The 22,976-nt window shown below is 39.2% G+C and overlaps 1 protein-coding gene across 1 annotated transcript in view; it reads right to left on the reverse strand.

Annotated features, from left to right (window-relative positions):
* Nucleotides 1-22,976, reverse strand: part of Iqch (IQ motif containing H) — a 169,620-nt gene that overhangs the window by 30,098 nt on the left and 116,546 nt on the right. The window contains exon 17 of the mRNA XM_051197720.1: nucleotides 686-856. Coding sequence (XP_051053677.1) covers nucleotides 686-856 — 171 coding nt within the window. The remainder of the gene's footprint in view (nucleotides 1-685; nucleotides 857-22,976) is intronic.

Consider the following 22,976-nt stretch of genomic DNA (forward strand, 5'->3'; position numbering starts at 1 on the left):
TCACCATGCCTAACTTAAAAAAAACAATTCTATTTTTAAAAATCCTGGGTAAGGGAGTGGCATGCTTAAAGTTGCCTTTTACTATGCATAAGTCTTCACTGTAGCTTTTAGACTAAGGAGAAAGAAGGGAGACAGGAAATCTTAAGGGAATTGCTACCATACTAGTGTGAGATGGGGGCAGATTCTAAGGTGGCATCTTCATGGAAGCAGGGTACTGGTAAGATCTGAGGCATTTTTGCAGCTAGAAGTATTGCAGCCTGGTTGTGGCAGGGAGTAGGGCTAAGCTAAGTCTTGCCCGCCTCTGGTCTGATTGCCCAAGAGGATGTAGGGAGAAGAGACCATACAGTTTTAAATAGTTTGGGTCTAGGAGTGTAAGCTCAAAATGGAAATGAGGGCCAGAGAAATAGGGATGAGGGCTGTCAAAAATAGCTGCTCACTGATGTACTGTGGAGAGATATGGAGAAAGCTAGGTGGTACCCAAACAGAAAGCCTATGGCCTCTGGGCTTCCATACCCTGCTTCCTCCTTCTTCCTGGATGGCCTCCCCATTTTTATGGCAGAGACTGTCACATTTATGGACCTTGTTTTGAAATGGTTCAGTGACCTCTCTAGTTCTTTATTCTCTTTTTGCTTACTTAGAAGTTGAGTACTGCTGAATGCCAGACCAACCAGAATCTGTTGCTTACCAACTCTGCCTGAATACTAAGGCGCTTTTTCTTTCTTTCTGTATCTTGATCAAAGCGGGGCACTTCCAGGGTGCTCATGCCACAATCCAGACGGCCATTTGTCAAGTACAGGGTGAGCTGAGTCATAGCTAGCTGGTCACTGTATGAGAGGTTGAGGCCTGTTGTCCATACCTGGTTAAAACATGAGCCAGAGAAGTTAGGGTATGATAAGACAAGAGAAGAAAGAGAGCTACATCAGTCCTTACTAGATCAAGCAAGAGGCCAAGGAGATTCTTGGAGTAGAGATATCTTTGCTTCTGTTTCTATATCACATAGCTGAGGGGTGAGGCTTGTTTCTCATTGGAACATTTGTGGTTATATAGGAAGTTTTTTTTTTTTTTAAATGACAATACTTGGTCAAGACAATCTAACAGGATTTTGGTGATATATTTTGCTGGTGGTTTGTTATTTCAGAGGTGGACAGTGCAATGTTCTCAACTGAGATTGGATAAAAAGCTACAGAGGGTGGTAACTAAAGTAAATACTGAATATTTACTGTGTGTTCAACTGGCTGTGACAAAAGTAGGTCCTTTAAGTTTATTTGTCATTTCAAACTCCCATGAGAACCCTAGAATCCAACTTAGTTGAATGCTCAAGACAGAGCATGCAAGTCACTAGAAGTCAAAGACATAGAGGCCTAGGCCATGTCGCCAAGATAACAGATCCACATATGCTCACTGAATCACAGCACAGTATAATATATACTGCAGCAATGATTATGGAAGCAGAACGGACAGCCTGTGTTTGCTTGGTAGAATCAAAGCTGCCTTTGTAGATGACATTTGAGCTTTAAACTGGTAATAAAGCCATTGTTTGGATGGACTAAGTACATATGGCATGCTTGGTACTGCAAAACTTCTCTGATCTTTCTAGTTACTATTAAAACTACAACCCATGCTACATATAAAGAAACAGGTCCAGGAGGTCCCTAAGTCCACACAGTAAGGAAGGGGTAGCACCCAGATTCTAATCATATATCTGTCTGGTTCCAAGTCCATCCTTCTCTTCTCCCATGCACCCCTAGAGGAGAGGCCATTGATGCTAAATCAATCCTCCAGCCAAATTAAAAGTCAAAGTTGCAGAGGATCAGAACATGTTCTTGTTTAATACAGCCCATGCCATGAAGTGTCTTGTGGAGAAAAACATAAAGTATTGTATTTCTGCAGCATGCTGTAATTAGCAGTAATGCATTTTCACTGTAGGAAGTTGGAAACTAACACATTTTCAGGAAGATTTGATTAAATATTTTTTCCTCTTAGAAAGTCTACAAGTGCCCCACTCACCAACTCTGTATGTTAAAATACACAATACATCTGCCCTAGAGTGGACTCCTCTAAAACAAATCTAGCAGTGAGTGACTTGAGTAAGCATTGAATGTAAATGGCATCATTATAAGAATATTAAGGGGTCAAGCTGTCAAGGCCCCTTGCTAAACTGAAGCTAATTTCAGGATCATATTCACACAGTAATCCTCTTTCATAGTAGCAAATAAATCACATTTACAACAATTGTTAAAAACTAACTGCCAAGTATCTGCTGCAGTTGTAAATACCCTATTTGTCAACTTAAATATTTCCCACTGTATGACAGTACATGTAAATCAGATACAGGCAGCTCCTGTTACCTCTGAGGAAAAAATGGACTTGCTCTCCTTACACATCCTTCTCCAGAGTTTCTCTTTTCATGCTTTGGTGTTCTTTATCAAAAATGTATATACAAAAGATTGCTGATATTTGTATTAATGATACTAATGTTTTGGTTATAAGGCTTTTGATAAGTAGGCAGCATAGTCTAGGGAAAGACAGAACCAAGGAGTGAGAGCACCTGTATGTGGTCCTCACAAACAGCATATATTTAAACTAATACTGATTCACTCTCCATCTCAGTATTCTCCAGTGTCAAGGACCAAACAGTAATACCTACCACATGAGGTTTTGAAAAATCAAACATAAACCCCAGACACACATAAAATTGCCCTATGAAGCTGAATACAAGTGCTACTTACAATTACTAAGCATTCCTTACTAATACTCCTTACTAAGCATAGTGGTATGAGCTCATAATCCCAGCACTCGGGAGGCTAAATCAACCAGGATCACAAGTTCAAAGCCAGCCTGGACTAATAGTGGCAAATGCTGTCTTTTAAAACAGAAAGATTCTCAGGTGGCTTGTGGCTACCAGATGGTACCGTTTTCTAACTGGTTTGCCCCTTAATGACAGGTTTGGGAAAATGCTGCTACTACTCTAGCTCCATTTTACTGAGGATACTGAGAGCAAAAAAGCTGTCTCAGAGTTTGTCTGAGATGGTAGAGCTTGGGCAGAGCTCTGAATTTTCTAGAGGTCTGTATTTTTGCTTCTTGCTTCCCCAGGATGCCCTAACTCCTTGGTTCACAAAGGAGATAGAACACATTTCCTTAAGCTTTTTCCTCAACAGCAGGCTTGCCTGATTTGCTCAGATAATTGTTCTGTTCTCCATCTGGTTTTCCCTGCTAAAAAACATTGCCCAAGGCATACTTGTTTGTGTACAGGGGTTCCAATATCCCCCTCTAGATTGTTAGCCCTTTAGGGGAAGCTGCTAAGTCTTTGTCTTCCTGCAGCCCCCAGTGCATGGGGTATGGTTGGCAAAGCAGGGGACAACCACTATTCCAGTCCCATACTGTGATTGCCTCTGGAGCTGTTCAGGACCAGGCACCTGGGGGCCATTTAGGGCCGAGCCCAGATTCAGATCTAGTAAGTATTTCTCTGCACCTCCTTGGTGCCTGTCCCATGTTCTCACTGCCTCTTACTTAATCCTATTTTTAAATTTCAATTTCAATGTTAACTTTATAAGCTTACAGCTCTCTGCAGTGGATGTTCCTGTCACAAGCAAGCAATGCCAGTGGTCTGCACAAAAGCACTCCAAGAAGAGATAAGGACAATATGTAGGTGGTGACTTTGACATGGCTTGCTATGATGGCTTGTAATGACTTTTTGATTGATTAATTGATTAGATTTGAAGGTAAGGCTAAGAAACAAAACAAAACAAAGACAAAAACATCTATCCTAGCGGTGGTGGCACATGCCTTTAAAAATGTTAAGATTATTTTCATCTCTTTGTTAACTTGTAAAAATGGGCTTACTAGAAAATAAAAGTTATGCATATGGCTTAACAGCTTCTAGTCCACTGCAACTTTACCAAAGAGGTGGACCCAGTGTGGGCGGAGGAGGCCGCTGTTCTCCACCTCCTTGACTGTACTTGCCTGAATCCAGAGAACTAGTATAGTCCAGAACTGTTCTGTTCTTGAGTTCTTTGGGATGACAAGGCAATAACATGCTTCTGTGTGAAAAGGGGTTGGAGAGAGACCTAATGTAAACCCCCTTTGCCTTAGGTATTCTGGGCAGATGGAGGCTGCCTGCTCTGCCTTTTTCTGGTGACAGGCAGGATGGATGGGTGATGGAGCATGCAGATGTGGGCAGCTGTGCTTTGGTCCTACAGTCTGTAATTGTCTTCAAGTGCAAGTAATGTCCCATAGCAAAGAGTTTTGTCTTGTTTCTTGTTAGCCTTCTTTTACTCCACAATTAAGTCACCTCCCTGGGCCCCATTTCCCTTGACTAGTCCCTGGAGATTATGGTCTGAGTAGACCTTCCCTTCATTGCCCCCAGATATGTCAATGAGGCCAACTCAGGATTATGAAGATTCGCCATCTGGTGATAAAAAAAAATTTGAAGTGTTTTATTATTCTCCAAATTGGCCAAACTGAAGAGATGTAACACTGAAAATTTACCCACTGTAAGGCTGGCACCAGTCCTTTAGAGTAAACTGTGATGTATATCCACTCCCCTTAGCAGCCTGTTTGGCTGAGGGATATAGGAATGATCTCCCTACCCATATTTTTGTTTGCTCTATTTCTGATGAGCAATCTATTATTGGACCATTTTATTCTTCCTATAGAATAGGCAAGGCATCTGTCAGACCAGTGGGTAACTCTTCTTGGAGTCACATAATCCAGCTGTGGCTAGGCCAGGGTTCCTTCTGCTCTTCTGGTTTGACTAAGAGGCAAGCAAAGGACTTACTTCCCACATACAACTAAGTGACATACAAAGGACTTATTTCCCACATACAACTAAGTGACAAATGAAGGACTTAATTCCCACAAATAACTAAATGACAAAAAAGGACTTATTTCTTGCATACAGTTTCAGAAGCTGGAAATTTGTTGGAGCAGAGGGATGACATGCTCTTGTGTCTATTTTTAAAGAGTTAATATGCAGTAAGAGAAGGGACCATGAATGGCAAGGATGGAGACAGGGAGTCCAGTTAGGATGACATTGCCATAGTTTGGGTGATAAATGACAGTGGCAAGATCAATATCAGAGCCATTAAGGGTAGAAAGTGGTTTTCTGTAGACACATTTCAATAGTAGGCCTCAGTGGACATACTGACGGGTTTGATGTGGGACATGAGTCAAAGAGAAGAATCAAAGATGTCTCTAAGCCTTTCCCCCAGAAAATGAAAGGATTATGTCCTAGTAGAAAAGATTGGAGACTACTTAGAGGGTAAAATCCAGGCTTTGGGTTTAGGTATGTTCAGCTTAGATACCTCTGTTGGACAATATTCTAGTGGGTAGGAGGCGATCACCTCTCCTTTCTCACTGTATGTCAAGAGCATGTCTTGGGCTTCACTTGAGGCTTAAAGATGACCTAGGACCCAATAAGGAGGCAGCTTATCTCTGATATCATTTTTGAGCATGGAATACTAGGCTGGGGAGATAGGTGAGCTCCATAGGACCTGAGGCCTTATCTAAGACACTTGTTATGCAAAGATGCACTAAGCTTGAGATGGATTGAGGGACAGAAGTGCCAGCAGTGGAGGGTAAAGAGGGCCAAGAGGATAGTGAGTTGAGGGAGGCAAGTGCCTCCTTGATGGAGACTTCTGGGCAAGTTACAAGGACTTGCTGGGATGCCAGCCTTGCCTATGCTGTTGTTCTGGTCTTCAAAAATTCCTTCCCTATCTCTAGGCCTCCTTCCTTTTCTGTTAACATAGGCCAAAGTCTATGGAGTACTTGCCTAGCACACATGATGCCCTAGGTTCAATCTCTAGTACCTTCAAATCAAACCAAATACGATGGACGTAATGGTGTGGATCCTTGTAGTCTGTTGTGACATGACTGCATGAGATACTGTGTGTGTGTGAGGCTAGTACTGCAGGAGTCAGGGCCGTGGGAGGACTCAGTCGTTGGACTCTGAATTTGATATACTTGCCCATGTCTCAGAAACAGGGAGCAGAACAGGCCCCAGCATTCCTGTAACCATGAAGACATGATCTCCTTGGTATAGTAAATGTCATCTCTTCCCCATCTTTGATCATTAAAATGCCAGACAGCATTGAGCACTCTATGTGGTAGACAAACCTGACACTTAATTTTTAAATAAGTGGGTACACAACACTGAAAGAATTTTCAATTAGTAAAATAGTAATAGGGTTGTGATATTTAGTAAGAGTTGCTTGCATTACATTAAAAAAATAATCAGTAGACAGAGAGAACAGCTGCCTCTTGGCCTGTTGCCACCTAGTGGCAATTTCTGGGATAGCCCAATGTCTTCTAGAAGTCTCTCCCAAGAGGTGGGAACAATCACCTACCAGATTGCCTGCTCAACAATTGAAACTTCTGGAGTGCTTCCCCTTGTTTCTATTAATATTATTTACCCTCAGTACGTGGGAAATTACAGCTCCATAAGGCTGTCTTTAAACAGCTACAGCATCCATCCTTGGCTATTGCTTGTCACTGTTCAGGGCCTTATTTTGTTTTTTAGAGTCAGTGGGGTCAGAGACAATGAAGCATGTGGGTCCTGTTTCTTAGCAATAAGGCCAAGCAACCCATCATGTTGAGAGCCTCCGTGATGGTCACTTTCATTTTTAGATTAAAATATGTTTAGATTTTTTAAAAAGTAATGACTTTTAAGTATGAAAATTATTTAAAAAGTGTCCACAAAGTAGAATGTGTCAATCTAGTGCAATGAAACTCTTAAGCTGTGATGTTTAAGTCAGATTCCATTAGAGTGCGTTTGGACACACTTGACATGATGAGGGCAGGTGAAACATCTCTAAAACTGGAAACTTAAAAAAAAAAAATCACAGTTGCTAAATACACTCTTGTGTTTGCTGTTTTCTGCCATCACAATTTAGAACATTTCTTTTGATATTAAAAACAGATGGCCTAATTGGTATTATTTGTAATCTTAGTGTACAGAATTATACATTCTTTTTTCCTTTTTGCAGTTTAAGTGCATTCTTGCCTTTCTGTTTTTTGGAAGGCCACTTTCATATTTGGACAATGAGCAAAAAACACTAATAAACAAAAAAATCTAATTTTTGTAATCCATCATTTAAAAGACTAATGATGGTTTGCTCCTTCAGTAGGAACCCCACATTATAGGTGGAGTTTTTTTTTTTTTTCACTTTCTTGCTGTTAAACATCAGGATTAGTGGTGATTGGATTTTGAGACGTGCCCCTTATGGGGTGCAATAAATGACCTCAAAAAGACTTTTTGGCAGAAGAGCTTTTGTGTAGCTCCCAGCAGGGAGACTTTATGTATATAGGTATAGAGAACTTTTGTGCAAAGCGAAGTCTTCTGTGGGTGAGGGTGGGCTTCAATCCCCATAGTGCAGATGCATTTCAGCACAGTCCCCCTTTGCTCCCTAGGCTACTCAGTAGCTCTAGTAAACCATAATATTTCATAAGCAATAATTTTGGTTGTAAACTACATAAGCAAGAAACAATGGTGTTGGAGTTTGTCTAGTCTAGCTGCTTTGAATCCTAAGAGCAAAGCTTTGAAAAGGAAGAGACATGGTTGGGAGCAGAGTTCAGACTGCAGTTCAAAGTTCTTGATGCTAAGTTCAAGGCTAGTTTATGTTTGAGAAATTCCTAGAGAAGAAAATGAGAGCAAGAACAAAAGCCTGTTTTCCATTCCTGTGTCCTGACCAACACCTAGCATGACTCCGGACAGAAGTCATGCCAATACATTTTCATTGGATGATTAAATAACATGGGAAGAGATATTAGTTAAATTCCAAAAATTAAACTTACGCCATGTTTATCCTATGACCCATTGATTCCACAACTGGGCATGTTATCAAAAGAAAGGAAAACATATTTCTGCAAAAACTTATATGAATGCTCGAAGCAAAGATCATTTGCTTTCCTTCTCTGAGAAGCAGTCAAGGACAAAAGTCAAGAGCCAATAACCAAGCTATAGTGTCAGCCCTAACTCTCCCTACAGTGAAAAAGGATCAGAACTCAAACAGCTTCATGTCTGCCAGGCTCTTTCAGTAAAAATAGAAGCAGTAAATATCCTTTAACTGGTGGAAAAACAAAATGTGGTATAGTAACACAACAGAATATTATTGAACCATAAAAAAGAATGATTGGTACAACCAACACCTGCTACCACATGACTGAACCTTGAAAACACTAAGTGAAAAGTCACTTACATGAGATCCCACTCACATGAGATGCCTAAGATAATGAAATCCACAGACACAGAAAATAGTTCACAGTGGCTATGGGAAAAGAGGATAGGAAATGACTGTTAATGGGTATCTATACTCATGGGGGGGTGCAGGGAGGAATAAAATAAATGTAAAATTTGATAATGGTGATAGCTGTGCAAGTCTGAATACAGGTAAAACTACTAAATATCTTCTTTGAAAATGTCCTTTCTGGTATAAAGTGTATCTATAAAGCTGTTACACAGGCATCCACACAGCTCAGGCTCCAGAAAGCCCATTGTAGTATAGACAGTTGCACAATCTGTGTGTCCTTTATTTGAATGTGGTTGAGTATAACTGATAACTGAACAAAACAGTCTGTGATAAACCTCTTCTAAAACTGCCTTCTGGGTTTACATTAGGTACTTTTCAAGGTTGAACCTTATAAAGCTTTGCTATGTCCAACAAATATCTGTCACATACGCTAAAGCTAACTAGTGGCCAACAGAGGTTAATACAACAGGGCTTAATAAGCAGCCGTGGAATGGCGGAGATAACAACCATTAACATAATATCATATGCATAGTGTCAGATAGACTCAATGCACTCTAAGAACCAAGTGTTCTAAAAGCCAGGTTATTTCCTCCTGCTCTACAGGCAGGCTTTCATTTTGTGTCAGCATCTGGACTGAGTTGGGCTGGGTGCCATCAGGAAGGCAGGGCTGGTCAGCTACTGATGAGCACATGGCACAGGAAAGCTGTGTCCAAGGCATACTTTCCACCTTCTTCCTCTGTTCATTCTCCACAGACTGCATCTCCCACCAGAAAGCTCTACATTTTCCACAGGAACTCTCCTTATCCCCATCAGGCTAGTCCAATAATTAAATCCTGATTAATTTCAGGGTGGTAGAGGCATGGCTCCCAGGTGACATATTTATCATATCATTGCCCTTTGGAGGAGGTTATCTGGAGGTGAACCTGCATTCCACTTTGCCTTTACTACCTACAGTGTCTTGTGTTGGAAAGAGTGTCATTTTTATGAGTGTGGTATTTAGGAAACTGCCTATTTGATGTCATTTGGGCAGGCTGCAGAAAGGAAATCTGGGAAAAGAAGAGAAAGGGAAGTGAGCATGTAGTAAGGGCTGTTAAGTGCAAAGCACTGTGGTATTTTTTCATCATCCTCACGACAACCTTGTGAAGTAGATATCAAACATGTGTTTAATATAATTGAAAACAGAGACTCAAAGATTCCATGAAATGTGCCATTAGTTCCCAGCTGGGGCAGAGCTAGATTAAACTCCAGAGCCTGGGTTTTCAGTCATGCTTCATTCTAGTGGTGACAGAGCTTGGCCAGGGAAGTCATGTCAGGAAGTTCCACTAGTTACTAGATAGTTTTAAAGCCAGGAGAGTTCCTAACTTACTGTGCATGAGGGCAGAGAAATACTATCCAAGGCTCCTGCCTCAGATCAGTAACTCCTGTGGCTCTTTCCAGAAGTGCATAGGTGAAGCTTTTGGGAAAACATCTCAGCAGACTCACTGCTGACTAAAAGTCACCCTGGAGTCACAGTGACTAAGTGTAGTGAGTCTTGCTTTCCCACTTGCCTTCCCAGGTTCTGCGCTGTGTTAACCTGGCTGTCGAGCTACCCCCACAGGCTGCTTGTAACTGACCACCTCTCTGGAATCACTTGTCCCTGGGCAGATTTCTAACAAATAGAGTTAACTTGGGGAAGATATTTTTCCTTCCTTTCTCTTCTATCCATCTCTTCCTACTTTTCTTCTACCCATTCACTGCACTATTTCCTAATGTGTTGCTTCATCTCAGGAGAATGCACCAGAAGGCTCTTAATTATACTGGCTAAGTATCAAATCTGAATTTGTAACTGTTTGTGCCCACTAAGTGTCTTACATAGAAAACAACTGTGAAATTCCTTTTTTTTTCATATTTTCTTCATTGATTTTTTTTGTTCATCCATTGAATTTCCCCTCAAAGGCTCTGGGGTGGCATATTCTTTAGTATACTTTAGGTCTTTAGTGTGACTAGAAATTTCACATTGTTACTCCTTTGGAAACTGTCTCTTGAGTTTTAGAAATGACTTTATATTCTGTGCATGTCTGTTGTAGAGAGTAGGGAACTTCACTGCGGTGCTACACAGTGGGAGAGGTTCAACACATGCTTCACCCAGTCAGGGAAAGGCTCAGTTGTCTGCCCTGGTGGTAGCTGCTAGCTGTAGGAGAGAGAGCTCAGTGTTCTTCAGCATCCTGCCTTCTATGCTTTCCATAAGGAGGGGGTGAATTTCATTGATCTATTTGCATATGGTTTTGGAAAGGTTCCTTACTCTGCCTGAACAGATATCAACGATTGGTTTAATATAATTTATATACTTAGGAATTAGTTTAGAAACTTAAAGAGGTTAAAAAACAGATCTATGTTAAGTAGGTCCTCCAGGTCAGCTAAACCTGCAGGAAGGGGGGGGGGTGGTCTTTTCATTTGCTCATAAGGATTTGGGTTCAACAGTCAGTATAGTAAATCTTATGTTTAAGAAAGTGAACTGATATGTTGAAAGGAATATACATATTGTTAAAACATTTCTATTTATGCAAAAGATTCATGTAATTTTATAAAGGGTTTTAAGTGCTGTGTTAGACTGTACTGGTAACAGATGTTCAACCACATGTTTACATTGTTGTTTTACTGAAAAGTCATGGACTACCTGATATTTTACTTTTAAAACATTATACCAACGCCATCACATTTTAAGTTAGCTCAAATTAGTTATTACTAAAAAACCATGAATAATTTAGAATAACAGAAGTGCTCTTAAAAACAAATAGCATTAATAGAGCCAGAAGACTTTGTTAAAGGAGCCCCTTCAGAGTCCCAGGCTCTTGTGCCACTTCTTGTTCTTTTTCTGCAAAGACAGATGGTGTCAGTAATTGCCTATATATTTAATTAAGTTAAAAAGCTACATAGGAAAGGCTTGGGAAAAAAAAAACAAAACAAAACAGGAAATTTTGTGTTGTCAGCCAAGAGCACAAAGGGGACAGAACCCCATCTGATAGATACTTAGATACCCACATGCATTGGAGTGGGGGCTGCATTTTGTTCATCTACTCTTAAGAACAATAATAAAGCTGACACTAGAAACATCAGCAGCAGAGCTTTTATATTTTTGACCAGCTGAAGGAGAATAACCCTTCTTATTGTGGCCCTACCATTTGACCTAATACTTGGTCACTTTTAACTTAATATTTGAGCAGTTACTCTAAACTCCTTTTACACTGTTTGCCTGGGACTTCTCACCTAGCACACTGGATAATCATTGGGAAATTATTATGGGGTGTGGGGAGCAGGAGCTACTTGTAGAAAGTGGTTTGGAAAACTGACTTAACCATTCTTGTGGTGCCTGTTTTCAATGTTCCCATCCCGTGAATCCACCTTCTGGCTTAATGGCAATATGGTGCTCCCAGCTGTGGTATAGTATATGGGTTGCACATTTAAACTCTTAAAGCTTAAAAATGGCTACCACAACACTGATTTTATTCCATTTCTCTTAGTCATTAACATTTAACGATTACCTTATGTGCTGAGCACAAGGATGGAATATATTAACAAAAATAGGAGATGTGTTTTTCTGGCTTTAAGCTATTCAACTCAATTCAACAAGCATATTGAGGAAATGCAAGAGAACAAACATTTTTTTCTGGTGTGTACATGTGTGGGGAGGACATGGTGCTCTCAAAGGAGTCACCATCAAGCCTGTGCAGTACCACAGTCAGTGTTTGCTGGTAAAGACCATAGGCTCCATAGTCACATTAGCTATGGTAGGAACCCAAAATTAGCCACTACATGGCTGTGTGACCCAGAACATGGCACTGTAGCCTCAGTTTCCTCATTTGTAAATTAGGGATGATAATTTATAGTGATTATTAGAATACTTACCCTATCAGTACTATACCTCAGCTCAAAGAGACTAGAGGACTAAGCAGTAGTTGAAAGGGGCTTAATTAAGGTAGGTTTCCATTAGAGTTGAATTGTGAAGGAGGGGGATTTAAAATTTGCATATTTATAGACAAAAAAGGAAAGGTAAGTTGAGATGAAGGTACGCTGTGAGGGGTAGGACAAGAGTACATTTGTTGAAAATTGAATCACTAACCCAGCTTGTTTTGGAGAGTTCTGTTGATGTGATAAATAAAACCTCCAAACAGTGCCATATTTATTGCAGGAGGGAATGGTTCAGGCTGTTTAACAAAATAAGTTAAGACTTGGGACAAATTATCTTGTATATAGTAACTCCAACATTATGGTATAAGAAAAATTAAAATTTGAGTGTTAAATTTTTAATTTGAGTGTTAAAGACAGTTTTGTGGATCCCATTCAACACAATAGTAATGGACAACTCAACTTAAAATACCGGGTAGGGGACTGACCATTTCCTAAAGAAGACAAATGGCCAGTAGACATATGAAAGACGTTCAACTGATTATCAGTGAAATGCACATTGGAACTGTGAGATATTTCCCCACATCTGTTGGAATAGCTATTGCCATGGTGTGTGTATGGTCCATTCATTCCCCACTCTCCTGTGCAGAGAGCCATATGCTGGAAGCTTGGTTCCCATTGTGGTGGAATTTTTAAGGGTCATGTTCTAGTGGGAGGTAAGTAGTTCATGGGTGACCCATCAATGAATAGACTGGTACTGGCTTTATAGAGTAGAAAGGGTAAGTTCTCTACAGAGCGTGTGGTTCTAAGGGAGTCTAGCATTCCTTCTCAATTCCTCCTTTAAAAAATCTTCTATTGTTATTATTACATGTATGTGTGTGCATACACACATGATTATATATACACACATATACATATATGTGCACACACTATATATGTGTGTGTATATATACATACACACACACACACACATATATCATGTGAGCCACAGTATACATGTGGAAGTCAGAGGACAACTTTCTGGTGTTGGTTCTCTTCTTCCACCTTTATGTGGGTTCCAGAGATCCAACTCAGGTTTCCAGACTTGTACAGCAAGAGTCTTTACCTGCTGAGCTATCTCTTTGGCTCTTTGGCTATCTTACCATGGACAGTTAAAGGGAATTTTTTTAAACTAATTGAATTTTGAGACATATTTTGATGGAAGGATATTAACAGGCAAAAGAAGAAAGAAAGAAAGAAAGGAAGGAAGGAAGGAAGGGAGGAAGGAAGGCAAGTTGAAATGAAGATAAGTGTAGGAGGTAGGAAGAGAATGCATATGCATCTGGATGTGCTTTGGGCCTTGAGATGCCATCCACCACAAGACCTTCACAGGCTAAGTTTCAGTTCAGCTCCTGAGCCTCTAGCACTATTGACTGAGGAAGTCTCTTTATAAGTTAGAACAGACAAACATAGATATTTCAAAAACCAAAAGATATGGCTGGGCGTGGTAACAAATGCTTTTAATCCCAGAACTCAGGAAACAAAGCAGGTTAATCTTTGTCAGTTCAAGACCAGCCTGGTCTGAATAACAAGTTCCAGACCAACAAGGCCCCATAGTGAGATAACTATATTGTTACAACTAGTTGTAATACAACTCTAGCCAGTATGGAAAAATAGTAGGGAGGCTCCTAAGAAGTAAAAAGAATAGGAGGAATGGAGAGATGGCTCAGTAGTTAAGAGCACTGCTGCTTCTTCAGATGACCTGTGTTCAATTGCAGAACCCATATGATGGTTTATAATTGTCTGTAACTCCAATTCCAGGAAACTTCTGGCCTCTGTGGGCACCAGGCACAAATGAGGTACACATAAATACATGCAGGCAAAGCATAAACATAAAATAAAAATAAATCTTTAGAAATAAAAAAGACTAAAATAAAAAATTAATTCTCTAGAAATAAATAGAACAAAACTGTCATATGATATAGCAATTCTACTACTGGGTCTGTACCCAAAGAAAATAAAGTCATTATTTTGAAGAGATATGCACCACGGTGTTCATGACAGCACCATTCATAATAGCCAAGATCTTGAACAACTTTTCAGTGGATTAATAAATAAATTGTGGTGTATACACACACAAAATGAAGTATTAGTCAGCCATTGCAAAGGATATCCTAATATTTGTGATAATATGGGTAAACCTGAAGGGCACTATGGCAAATGAAATAAGCTAGGCACAGGAAGATAGGCATGTGTTGTTTTACCTACATATTGAATCTAAAAATGTCTACCAGGGGTCAGGAGGTAAGAGAAATAAAGGAGTACTGGTTAAAGAGCATAGACTTCAAGTTAAAGATGAGTAAGTGCCGGAGATTTAGCATATGGCATGGTGACTATAGTTGAATAATACTGTGGGCTACCAGGGAAGGCCCCATGCCCAGGAATAGTTGGCAATGCAAAACAAACTCAGTGTAGTTTTGTGGACTTGTTTAATTATGCTTTGTTTTGGCATGTTTGTCTAATTGGCCTGTTGCCTGTTTGTTTTGATTTTCTGTTTTGTGGTTTTTTTTAATTTGTTTGCTTTTGAATGAGAGAAAAAAAGAACATAAAAGTTGTATAAGTAGAAAGAGAGATTGGGAGGAGAAAAACATTATTCATAATGTATGAAAAATAGTTTCTTCAATAAAAAGCTTCTAAATGAATAAAGAATAAAAACATACTATGTGACACTGTATGGCATTGTGACTGTAGTTGGTGGCACTGTGTGCCTGAAGTCTGGCATGCAGGTATAGTCTCTTGAAAACAAGACAGCCATATGAGGTAATGGATGTGTTACTGCTTAATTGTGGTAGTCACTTTACAGTGTATATACAAATTAAAATATCACAGTGTGTACCTTAAACACTGTTTTTATTTGTCAGGACAGCCTTGCAAGGGAACACCCATTCTACAGAAAGTGAGGTGACAGCTGAAGTGGGAAGATTGTCAGCTTTGTTTCTGCCACATTAGATGGGAAGGGACACACACCCTTGTGTAGGGAATCTTCTGGACTTTCTTAATATTAACACGAAAGCTTCCCTGCCCTCCTGAATACTGCAAAAACATGTATCTCCTGAAGAGTGCACAGGCAGTGAGCATGCCCAAATTTTCTATACCCTGGAAGTGTTTCTGGAGAGAGAAGTATCTTGATTATGAAAGGAAATAAGGATATGAGAGACACTGGGGAGATAAGCTAACAGGAACAAGGCTGCTATGGTTTAGGATGTAGAGCATTCCCTCAAAATGTTCCTGCTCTGAAAGGTTGGTCCTCAGCTTGGGGGATTCTGGGAACTCTAGGTGGTGGAGTAGAGCTGGAAGAAGCAAGTTGCTGAAGATGTGTTCTTGAGAGCTCTGTCTTCCCTATCTATATCTCTTTCTCCTTGTCCATCAGGAGGGAAAGAAACTCTTGTCATATGAGCCCACCATAAGGTTCTGTCCAAGTAAATGGGACTGAGAGACCATGGCCTGAACCCTCTAAAAGTGGATTCAAATAAGTCTTCCCTCCCTTACACTGTTTCTCTATCAGATGATAGATAACAGTGACACAAAGGTAGCTGAGACTTTATGTAGGTCCACAGGCTGCCCATCTAAGACCTGAGGTTAGGCTTAGATTCAAGCTTCCTAAATGTCAGAGCTTATAAAGTAAGGAGATTAATAGAACATTGAAGAATAGCCACATATGGTAATATTGTACATAAAGTTGGCCACTTGTTCACTAATCAATATAAATGTAATTTCACACTATAAAACCTGTCATTGTGTCCTTGTGTTTATCGCTGAAGTTCTCATCATCATTATTATCATCATCACTTGTATGTTGCAAGTCTATCACTGACACAAAAATACACATTTAAAAGGGACAAGACTTTTGTTTTGCTGTTTCAGGATCCTCTGGGATCTACTTCCCCTTCACTAGGTATTAAGTTGTGATTAACAATATACCTATTATAGCATTTAGAAACACTGACTAATAGGCACTTCTGTTTATACAAAGGCCTATTAAATTTTAATTTAGATATACACTATTAACCCTCTTATATATAAATAAAATACCTTCCCTAAAGAGGAAAAGTAAATCTCAGTGAGCTCCCTTGGTGAATTCCTTATATATCTTGAAAACAAAAATAAGGAGCTCTTGCAAATGATATTACCAGAGGGGGACTGAGAGAGAAGTATTCATTCATTCATTTAATAAATATTTATTCAACATCTATTATCTGCCAGACAGGGTGCTAGGTGCTGGGCTTACAGAAACGAGAAAGAAGGAATTATGATGTTTCTGTAAACCTCGGGTTTTGCATCCTCTGAAATAAATGTATTCATTTTTGATGCTTATATATCACTTTGAGATGATAATGCTCAGTGAGTTTTTAAAAATAATGCTAATTTGATTCAGATTCCACTCACAGTTTGAGAACCTGCTGAGGGTCTCTCTGACAGTTTTACATGTGCTTATGGCATTTGATTTAGTAACAGCAGAACCTTACATCTATCTGCACAGACTCTCAGAACATCCTGTGAAAAACAGGGCAGCAATTCTCCACTTGCTAATGCTGGATCAAGATTCACTGAGTTGTCTATGTGAAGAGAGAGGCTGACACTCACAGCTTCATAGTGAAATATTTTTAGGTGATTTTTCTGTTGCAGGATTAGACTCTGTATTTACAAACCCATAGATACACTTTTCAGAATAGATGGGCTTGATATGCCCATGTATTGAAAGGTCCCTGATACAACTTGCATTCAGAGGTGGGACTCTGAGAATGTAATTGTGACATGGATGGATTAAACCACAATTGGATTAAAAATCTGAATGCATTATTGGGAGGTATTATAACTGTGAAGGGTGAGGTCTAGTTGGGGGATGTAGGTCACTTGAGGGTAAGGATTGAAGGATGGAGTTTGTCCTCTGCCCCTTGTGTATGATATTCGGCTTTGCTTCAGGCTCAGTGATGGAGCCAGGTAGGCACAGACCAAAGCCTCTGACACTGTAATCTAAAATAGGTATTTCCTCACTTTACATTAATACACACACACACACACACACACACACACACACACACACACATATCAGAAGCAAAAAGTCTGACCAATGACATACGGCATATGGTCTGATATACACCAGGGTTCCAGTTTCTGTCTTTCCTCAAAATTTTTATCTTGTAATAAGTCTTGTCTTTTATGACTACTCTATTGATGAAGGGCCATTACTAAGCACTTGTATCCATTTTTTGTCTCAACCCTTTTCTTAAAGATTGGATTTGTGTAGGGGAATAGTGTGTTGGTAAAATTCCTACCTAGAATGAGAGGCTTTGGGTTCAATCCCCAACACACCAAGAATTAAAACAAAAAGACTTGATTTCCTTTCCCTGTTTTCTTTTAAATATACATATTGGCACTCATAAATGAGATTTTTCCCCCACAAAGTTCACAATTAGTATAGTTGAAGAGATGGCTCAGTGGGTAAAGTGCTGCTGGACAAGTATGAGAACCTGAGGTCAATTCCCTGTACTCATGTAAAGATAACCAGGCATGGTGGTGAGTGCCTGTCATCCAATCCTTGAGAATAGAGACAGATTTATTGGCTAGGTAGGCAAGTTCCAGGTTCAGTTATAGACTTTGTCTTAAAAAAAAAAAGGCACAGTGACAAAGTCACAGTGGTACATGCCTTTAAATCAGCACTTTGGAGGAGGTATGTGGATTGGCAGTCAGCCTGGTCTACACACTGAGTAGTTCCAGGCCAGCTAGGACCACGTGAGACCCCATCTCAAAACAGAATAAGGGTAGAGAATGATTATAGACGATAACTGATGTCAACTTTCGGCCTCCACACACAGGCACACACATGAGTACACACACACATACATTTACACATACATACAGTTCACAGTTATCTACAAGCAAAGACTTTTTAAATCTTGGATTTCAACAGAAAGCATCTTTGACAGTTTATTTGTTCAAATGTTATATAAATCCATATTTGTAAAAGGTAAAACATGGTATTTGTAAGACACAGATTATCATCTATTTCCATATATGTTGTGTATATTGTTATTTTTACCAACACCCTTTACAACCTCTTCTTACTTAGAACATGTTTTTTTCTTACACTCCTTCAATCTTAATTATCCTTTAGCTCTCATCCCACCTATTCTGTAAAAACCTCTCTTGATTGCTCCAAACAGAAGGGACCTTGCTCTTATCTGAATGCACACAGCAAGTGTTGTGGCAATTAAACTGACATTACCTTTTTGATGTCTCTTTTATTGTTCTTTGAAGTTGTCAGTTAAGCCTTTTCTTGTGATTCATTTTTCCAGTTTGTCTCCCTTGCTTGATTGTGCACTCCCTGAAGGCAGGCACTTCCCATCTCTATTATCTCTGCAGCTTCTCTAGCACCTGCTATAATAGTGTGTGCATTATAGATGCTCAATAAACACTTGTTTCAATAGTGTTTCCCCTAAATGAGTCAACTCCAAAGATCTTGATTTCCTAGAGGTCCCAAAGGTCTTCTACTAACAAATAATAATTAGATAGTTAAACCAAGGGGACTGCCACTGTGATAACTCTCTTGGAAGAGTAGAATGTGCAAGTAACTTTAATCCATTTTCTAGATGATGTAAAAAGTCACAGACTATGCATGCCTATGAACCTAAGAGCACAGACCACTATGAACCTATGAGTGAAACTGTATGATAGATACAAAGTAGCTGACAGAACACATGGCTCCTTTATCTTTGTTCCCTCTACTAGGGAAGTCAGAATAGGCCCTCAGAATGTGTTTGTTCAATGAATATGTCAATCTCTGCCCAACCTAAAGCTTTTGAAGGTACTTGATATTCTTTCTAGAACTGTCCACGCCACAACCCTAGGCAGAACCTCTCCCCTTATTCTCTGGTGAGAAGGCCAGATCTTCAACAGGGCTGCCCTGAAATCACCTTCTGGAGTACCATGTATTCTGTGTACAGTCTCTAAAGGCCTGGGATTTCCCATTTCTATTAACCTAAAATCTCAGCTCTGTTACCCTGCTGGAAACTGTGTGTAACATGTTCTACCAGCTCCATTTTTCAGAGACCAGCTCTCTTCCTTTTATTCCCATAAACTGCTGTGTTCTGCCTGACAGTCCAGTTCTATTTATTTATTTAGTCATTTACAAACAGAATCTCAGTATTTATCCCAGGCTAGATGCCTGATGTCTGTTATTTAAATCCTACATCTCCAAAACCACTCTCCCACTCTTCATTTTAGACCCTCATTTCCGTCTCCTGGGGTTGTGACAAAATTTTTACCTTCTTATCTGCAGTTAATTTATAACTGTGGGCTTGTCCTTAGTGCACCCCTCTAATTTATTTGCTTCTTCTTGGCCCTCATCCCCTTTGCGTCTATCATGCTAACATGGTAAATTATAAGTCCCAGCTGGAGCTATCTAGCAAAACTCTGAGTGGATGCAGGGACCTCAGTTTTCTGCTTCTCATGTCTATTCTAAGATGTATGTATGTAAGTGAAATCATGTACATGAATGTGCTTATCAGACTAGAATATTCTATACAAATCTGTATCATTATTTATATATGTATTTCTCTGATTAGAAATTTAATACATCTTTGTTTACTCTTGAAAATGCAAATGCGGGGACTAGGGTGTAGTTTAGCACATATAAAGCTGTAGGTTCAACCCCTAGTACCAAAACAAATGAATGAATATAAACACAAACATTAATTAAACTATAAAGGGAAATGCAGAACGCACAGAAAACAAAATAGAAGCCATTTTCCTTGTTACTTTCACAGTTCTGTTCTAATGAATTGTCACAAGTTCACTGGTGTAAAGTGGCATAAATAAGCCGTTTGAAGTCAGTAGTGTAGTGTCCTCTCCTCTTCCTCTCTCTCTCTCTCTCTCTCTCTCTCTCTCTCTCTCTCTCTCTCCAGCCTTCCTACCTCCTTAAAAGGAATCTGTGAGTAGTTGTTCTCTAGATAATCCAAGACAATCTCCCATCTCATTGTTGAATTCATCTGCAAAGTCCTTCTGCCGTGTAAAGTATCATAAGAGGCCACTGCTCTGCTTATCACAGCCTCAATCAATCTTCTCATACAGAAACAATGTGATATTTTACTATATATCTTTAGGATCCTTTTGCTCTGAATATGTATATATGTATTTATAAAATTATAGTATGACATGTATTATTTATGATTTGCTTTTCAATCTTTTACTACTATATTAACACTTAAATATTTTCAAAAACCTTAATTTTAATATCACAATACTTGCTTCCATTTATATATGATACTTTCTTTACAATTGTTCTATTTTTAGAAATTTAGGCCATTTTGTGATTAATATATCTACATAAATCTTTGTGATTATTTTTTCATAATTTTTCAAAAGTGTGTGTGTGTGTGTGTGTGTGTGTGTGTGTGTGTGTGTGTGTGTTTGTTTTTTCAAGACAGTTCCAGCTGTCCTGGAACTTGCTCTGTAGACCAGGCTGGCCTCGAATTCACAGAGATCTGCCTGCCTCTGCCTCTTGCCTCTTGAGTACTGGAATGAAAGGCATGCACCACCAACACCTGGCTTCAAAAATCTATTATTAAAGTTAGAATTTGCTGGTATAGAAAACAAGTATTGTGAAAATATCATTAAAACAATTTTCTGGACTGAAAATTTACTTCGTCATTAAGAAAGCTAATCTGTTAATTTTACAGCTTGAAGAAATGGAAGACCAGGGGAAAATGATAAGTTCAGAGTAATAAAACAGAAAATAATTAAATTTGAAAGAAATAGCAAGATGTCTGGCTTTGGTGTCTGAATCCATGAGGTGTGGGAACATACCTGTGATGAAAGAAGAAATGGCAGAAGTGCTTGGGAGACTGGATATGCTCAACCAAATGACTAAACTGAGCAAGTGAAATATATTAAGACTGAAGACACGCAGGTTCCTTGCTGTTGGGAAGTATTTATCCTTATTTTTAAGCATGGAAAAAGTAAAGTCTAGAAATAATTTTGTAATATTAGAACATTATATTTTCTGATAGATTTATAAATAGTTACAGATATATATACCTATCTGAGAGAGAGGACACAAATGACAATCTGAAAGGAAATATTTGCAGCATGTATATCAAAGTACGAGTTCTTTACATATAAAAAGCTTCTGCAAATTAATATTTTCAAGATAACTCAGTTTAAAGGGGACAAAAACTATGACCAGACAATTATTTTATAACCAGACAATTAAGTAGAGATAAGTAGAAGGGCTGACAAACATGAGAAGCTGTTTATCATCAGTAATAAATACTGATTAAAATGAGATAATGTTCATTACCTGCTAAACATGCAAGGATTGAGAGGCTGAGGATATGTCTGTCTCCTGGGGGGGCATCACAGGGAAGCCAGTCAAAATATTAGTGTGCTGTTTGAGATAAATCACTTGCATAACTGCTGGAGAATATGCCTGCATTTGTAAGTTAAACACTGAAAATATACTTCCTTTGCTAATATAGAGATACCCTTTGGGTGGTCACTGGGAACATATCAGTACCTGTGACCATACATTCACATATTAATAAAAGACAAACAATCCATGATATCATAAAATCTTGGGTTTATATAGGTCTATTTCATTCATTTAAATGATGTTTGAGCATCTACTTTATGCTCACTCATCCAACAAATGTTTATTGAACACCTATCTGTATTGACCTATCCAGAGATATTGCTCAGCAAATAATGGGGAGCACAGATAATCAGACTATCACATAAATAGGTTTAAATTGCCACTGAGATAAGTGATAGAAGTATGGTAGATAATAATATGAGAACCAAAACAAGAAATTTGGCGCTGCCAAGGAAGCCAGGGAGGGCTTCTTTCTGCAAGTAAATATGGTCTGTAATGAAATATTATGAGTAGGAAGAGGGGTTAACTGGGTCATTTAAAAAAAAAAAAAAAAAAAAAAAGGACAAAAAGCCAAGGGGTTGGGGCTGGTCCATGTCTGTAACCTCAGTGCTTAGGATGCCAAGACAGAAGGATCAAGTTTAAAGGTGGCTAGTGAGACCCTGACATGAGTATTTCAGCTGAGGCAGCATATTTCTGGCAGAGTGTGGTATAATGAACAAGAGAGATGGGGGAAGTTGTGTGGGTGAACTCAAGGAAAAAAGAGAGAGATCTGAGACAAGAGAGGGCTGGTTAAACGCACAGGACTGGTGTGGGATATGTTTTCTCAGAAGCCCAGGAAGGATCAAGCGTTGTGTTTGGAGGAGATCCCTCTTCTGTATGCAAGTCTTTCTATATCAAATCCAAATAAGATCTATTAGTGAGCTGTGCCCATAGTTTTATCTTCTCTACCACTCCAGGAACCTCAGACTTTCTCCTGCATGTGAAAGTGCAGTCTCTTCTACCTCCTTCTCTGCCACTCTAGTCTGTCAGCAGGGAAGTTTCTGAATGCCTTTTAGTTTGTCTTTTTCTCTGTCTTGTGAGTCTGGGAACAGAATGTTTAAATGGAGGCAAACAGAAAATTGAACAAAACCCAAACTGCCCAAAACACAAACTCTTGCTTTTAAACCATAATCTTACTCAAATAGCAAAGATAAAACTGAACAATGAATATAGTTTATTTATACTACGGTGCTTGATGCTAGAGGATATGGGAGAGTGGGAAACTAACTGCAAAGCCATTTGAACCTTCAGCCGGAAGTATAGACACTCAACAGGAAAAACAGAGGAACCAAATATTAAACAAGTGAGTCCTGTAAAGTAGTAAATTTACACATTGTCACTCTAGGGGAAAAGAAAGCATAGAGAAAAAGCTTTAAAATTATTTATAGAAAATAAAA

The sequence above is a fragment of the Phodopus roborovskii genome, unplaced genomic scaffold (assembly GCF_943737965.1).
Source record: "Phodopus roborovskii unplaced genomic scaffold, PHOROB, whole genome shotgun sequence".
NCBI lineage: Eukaryota > Metazoa > Chordata > Mammalia > Rodentia > Cricetidae > Phodopus > Phodopus roborovskii.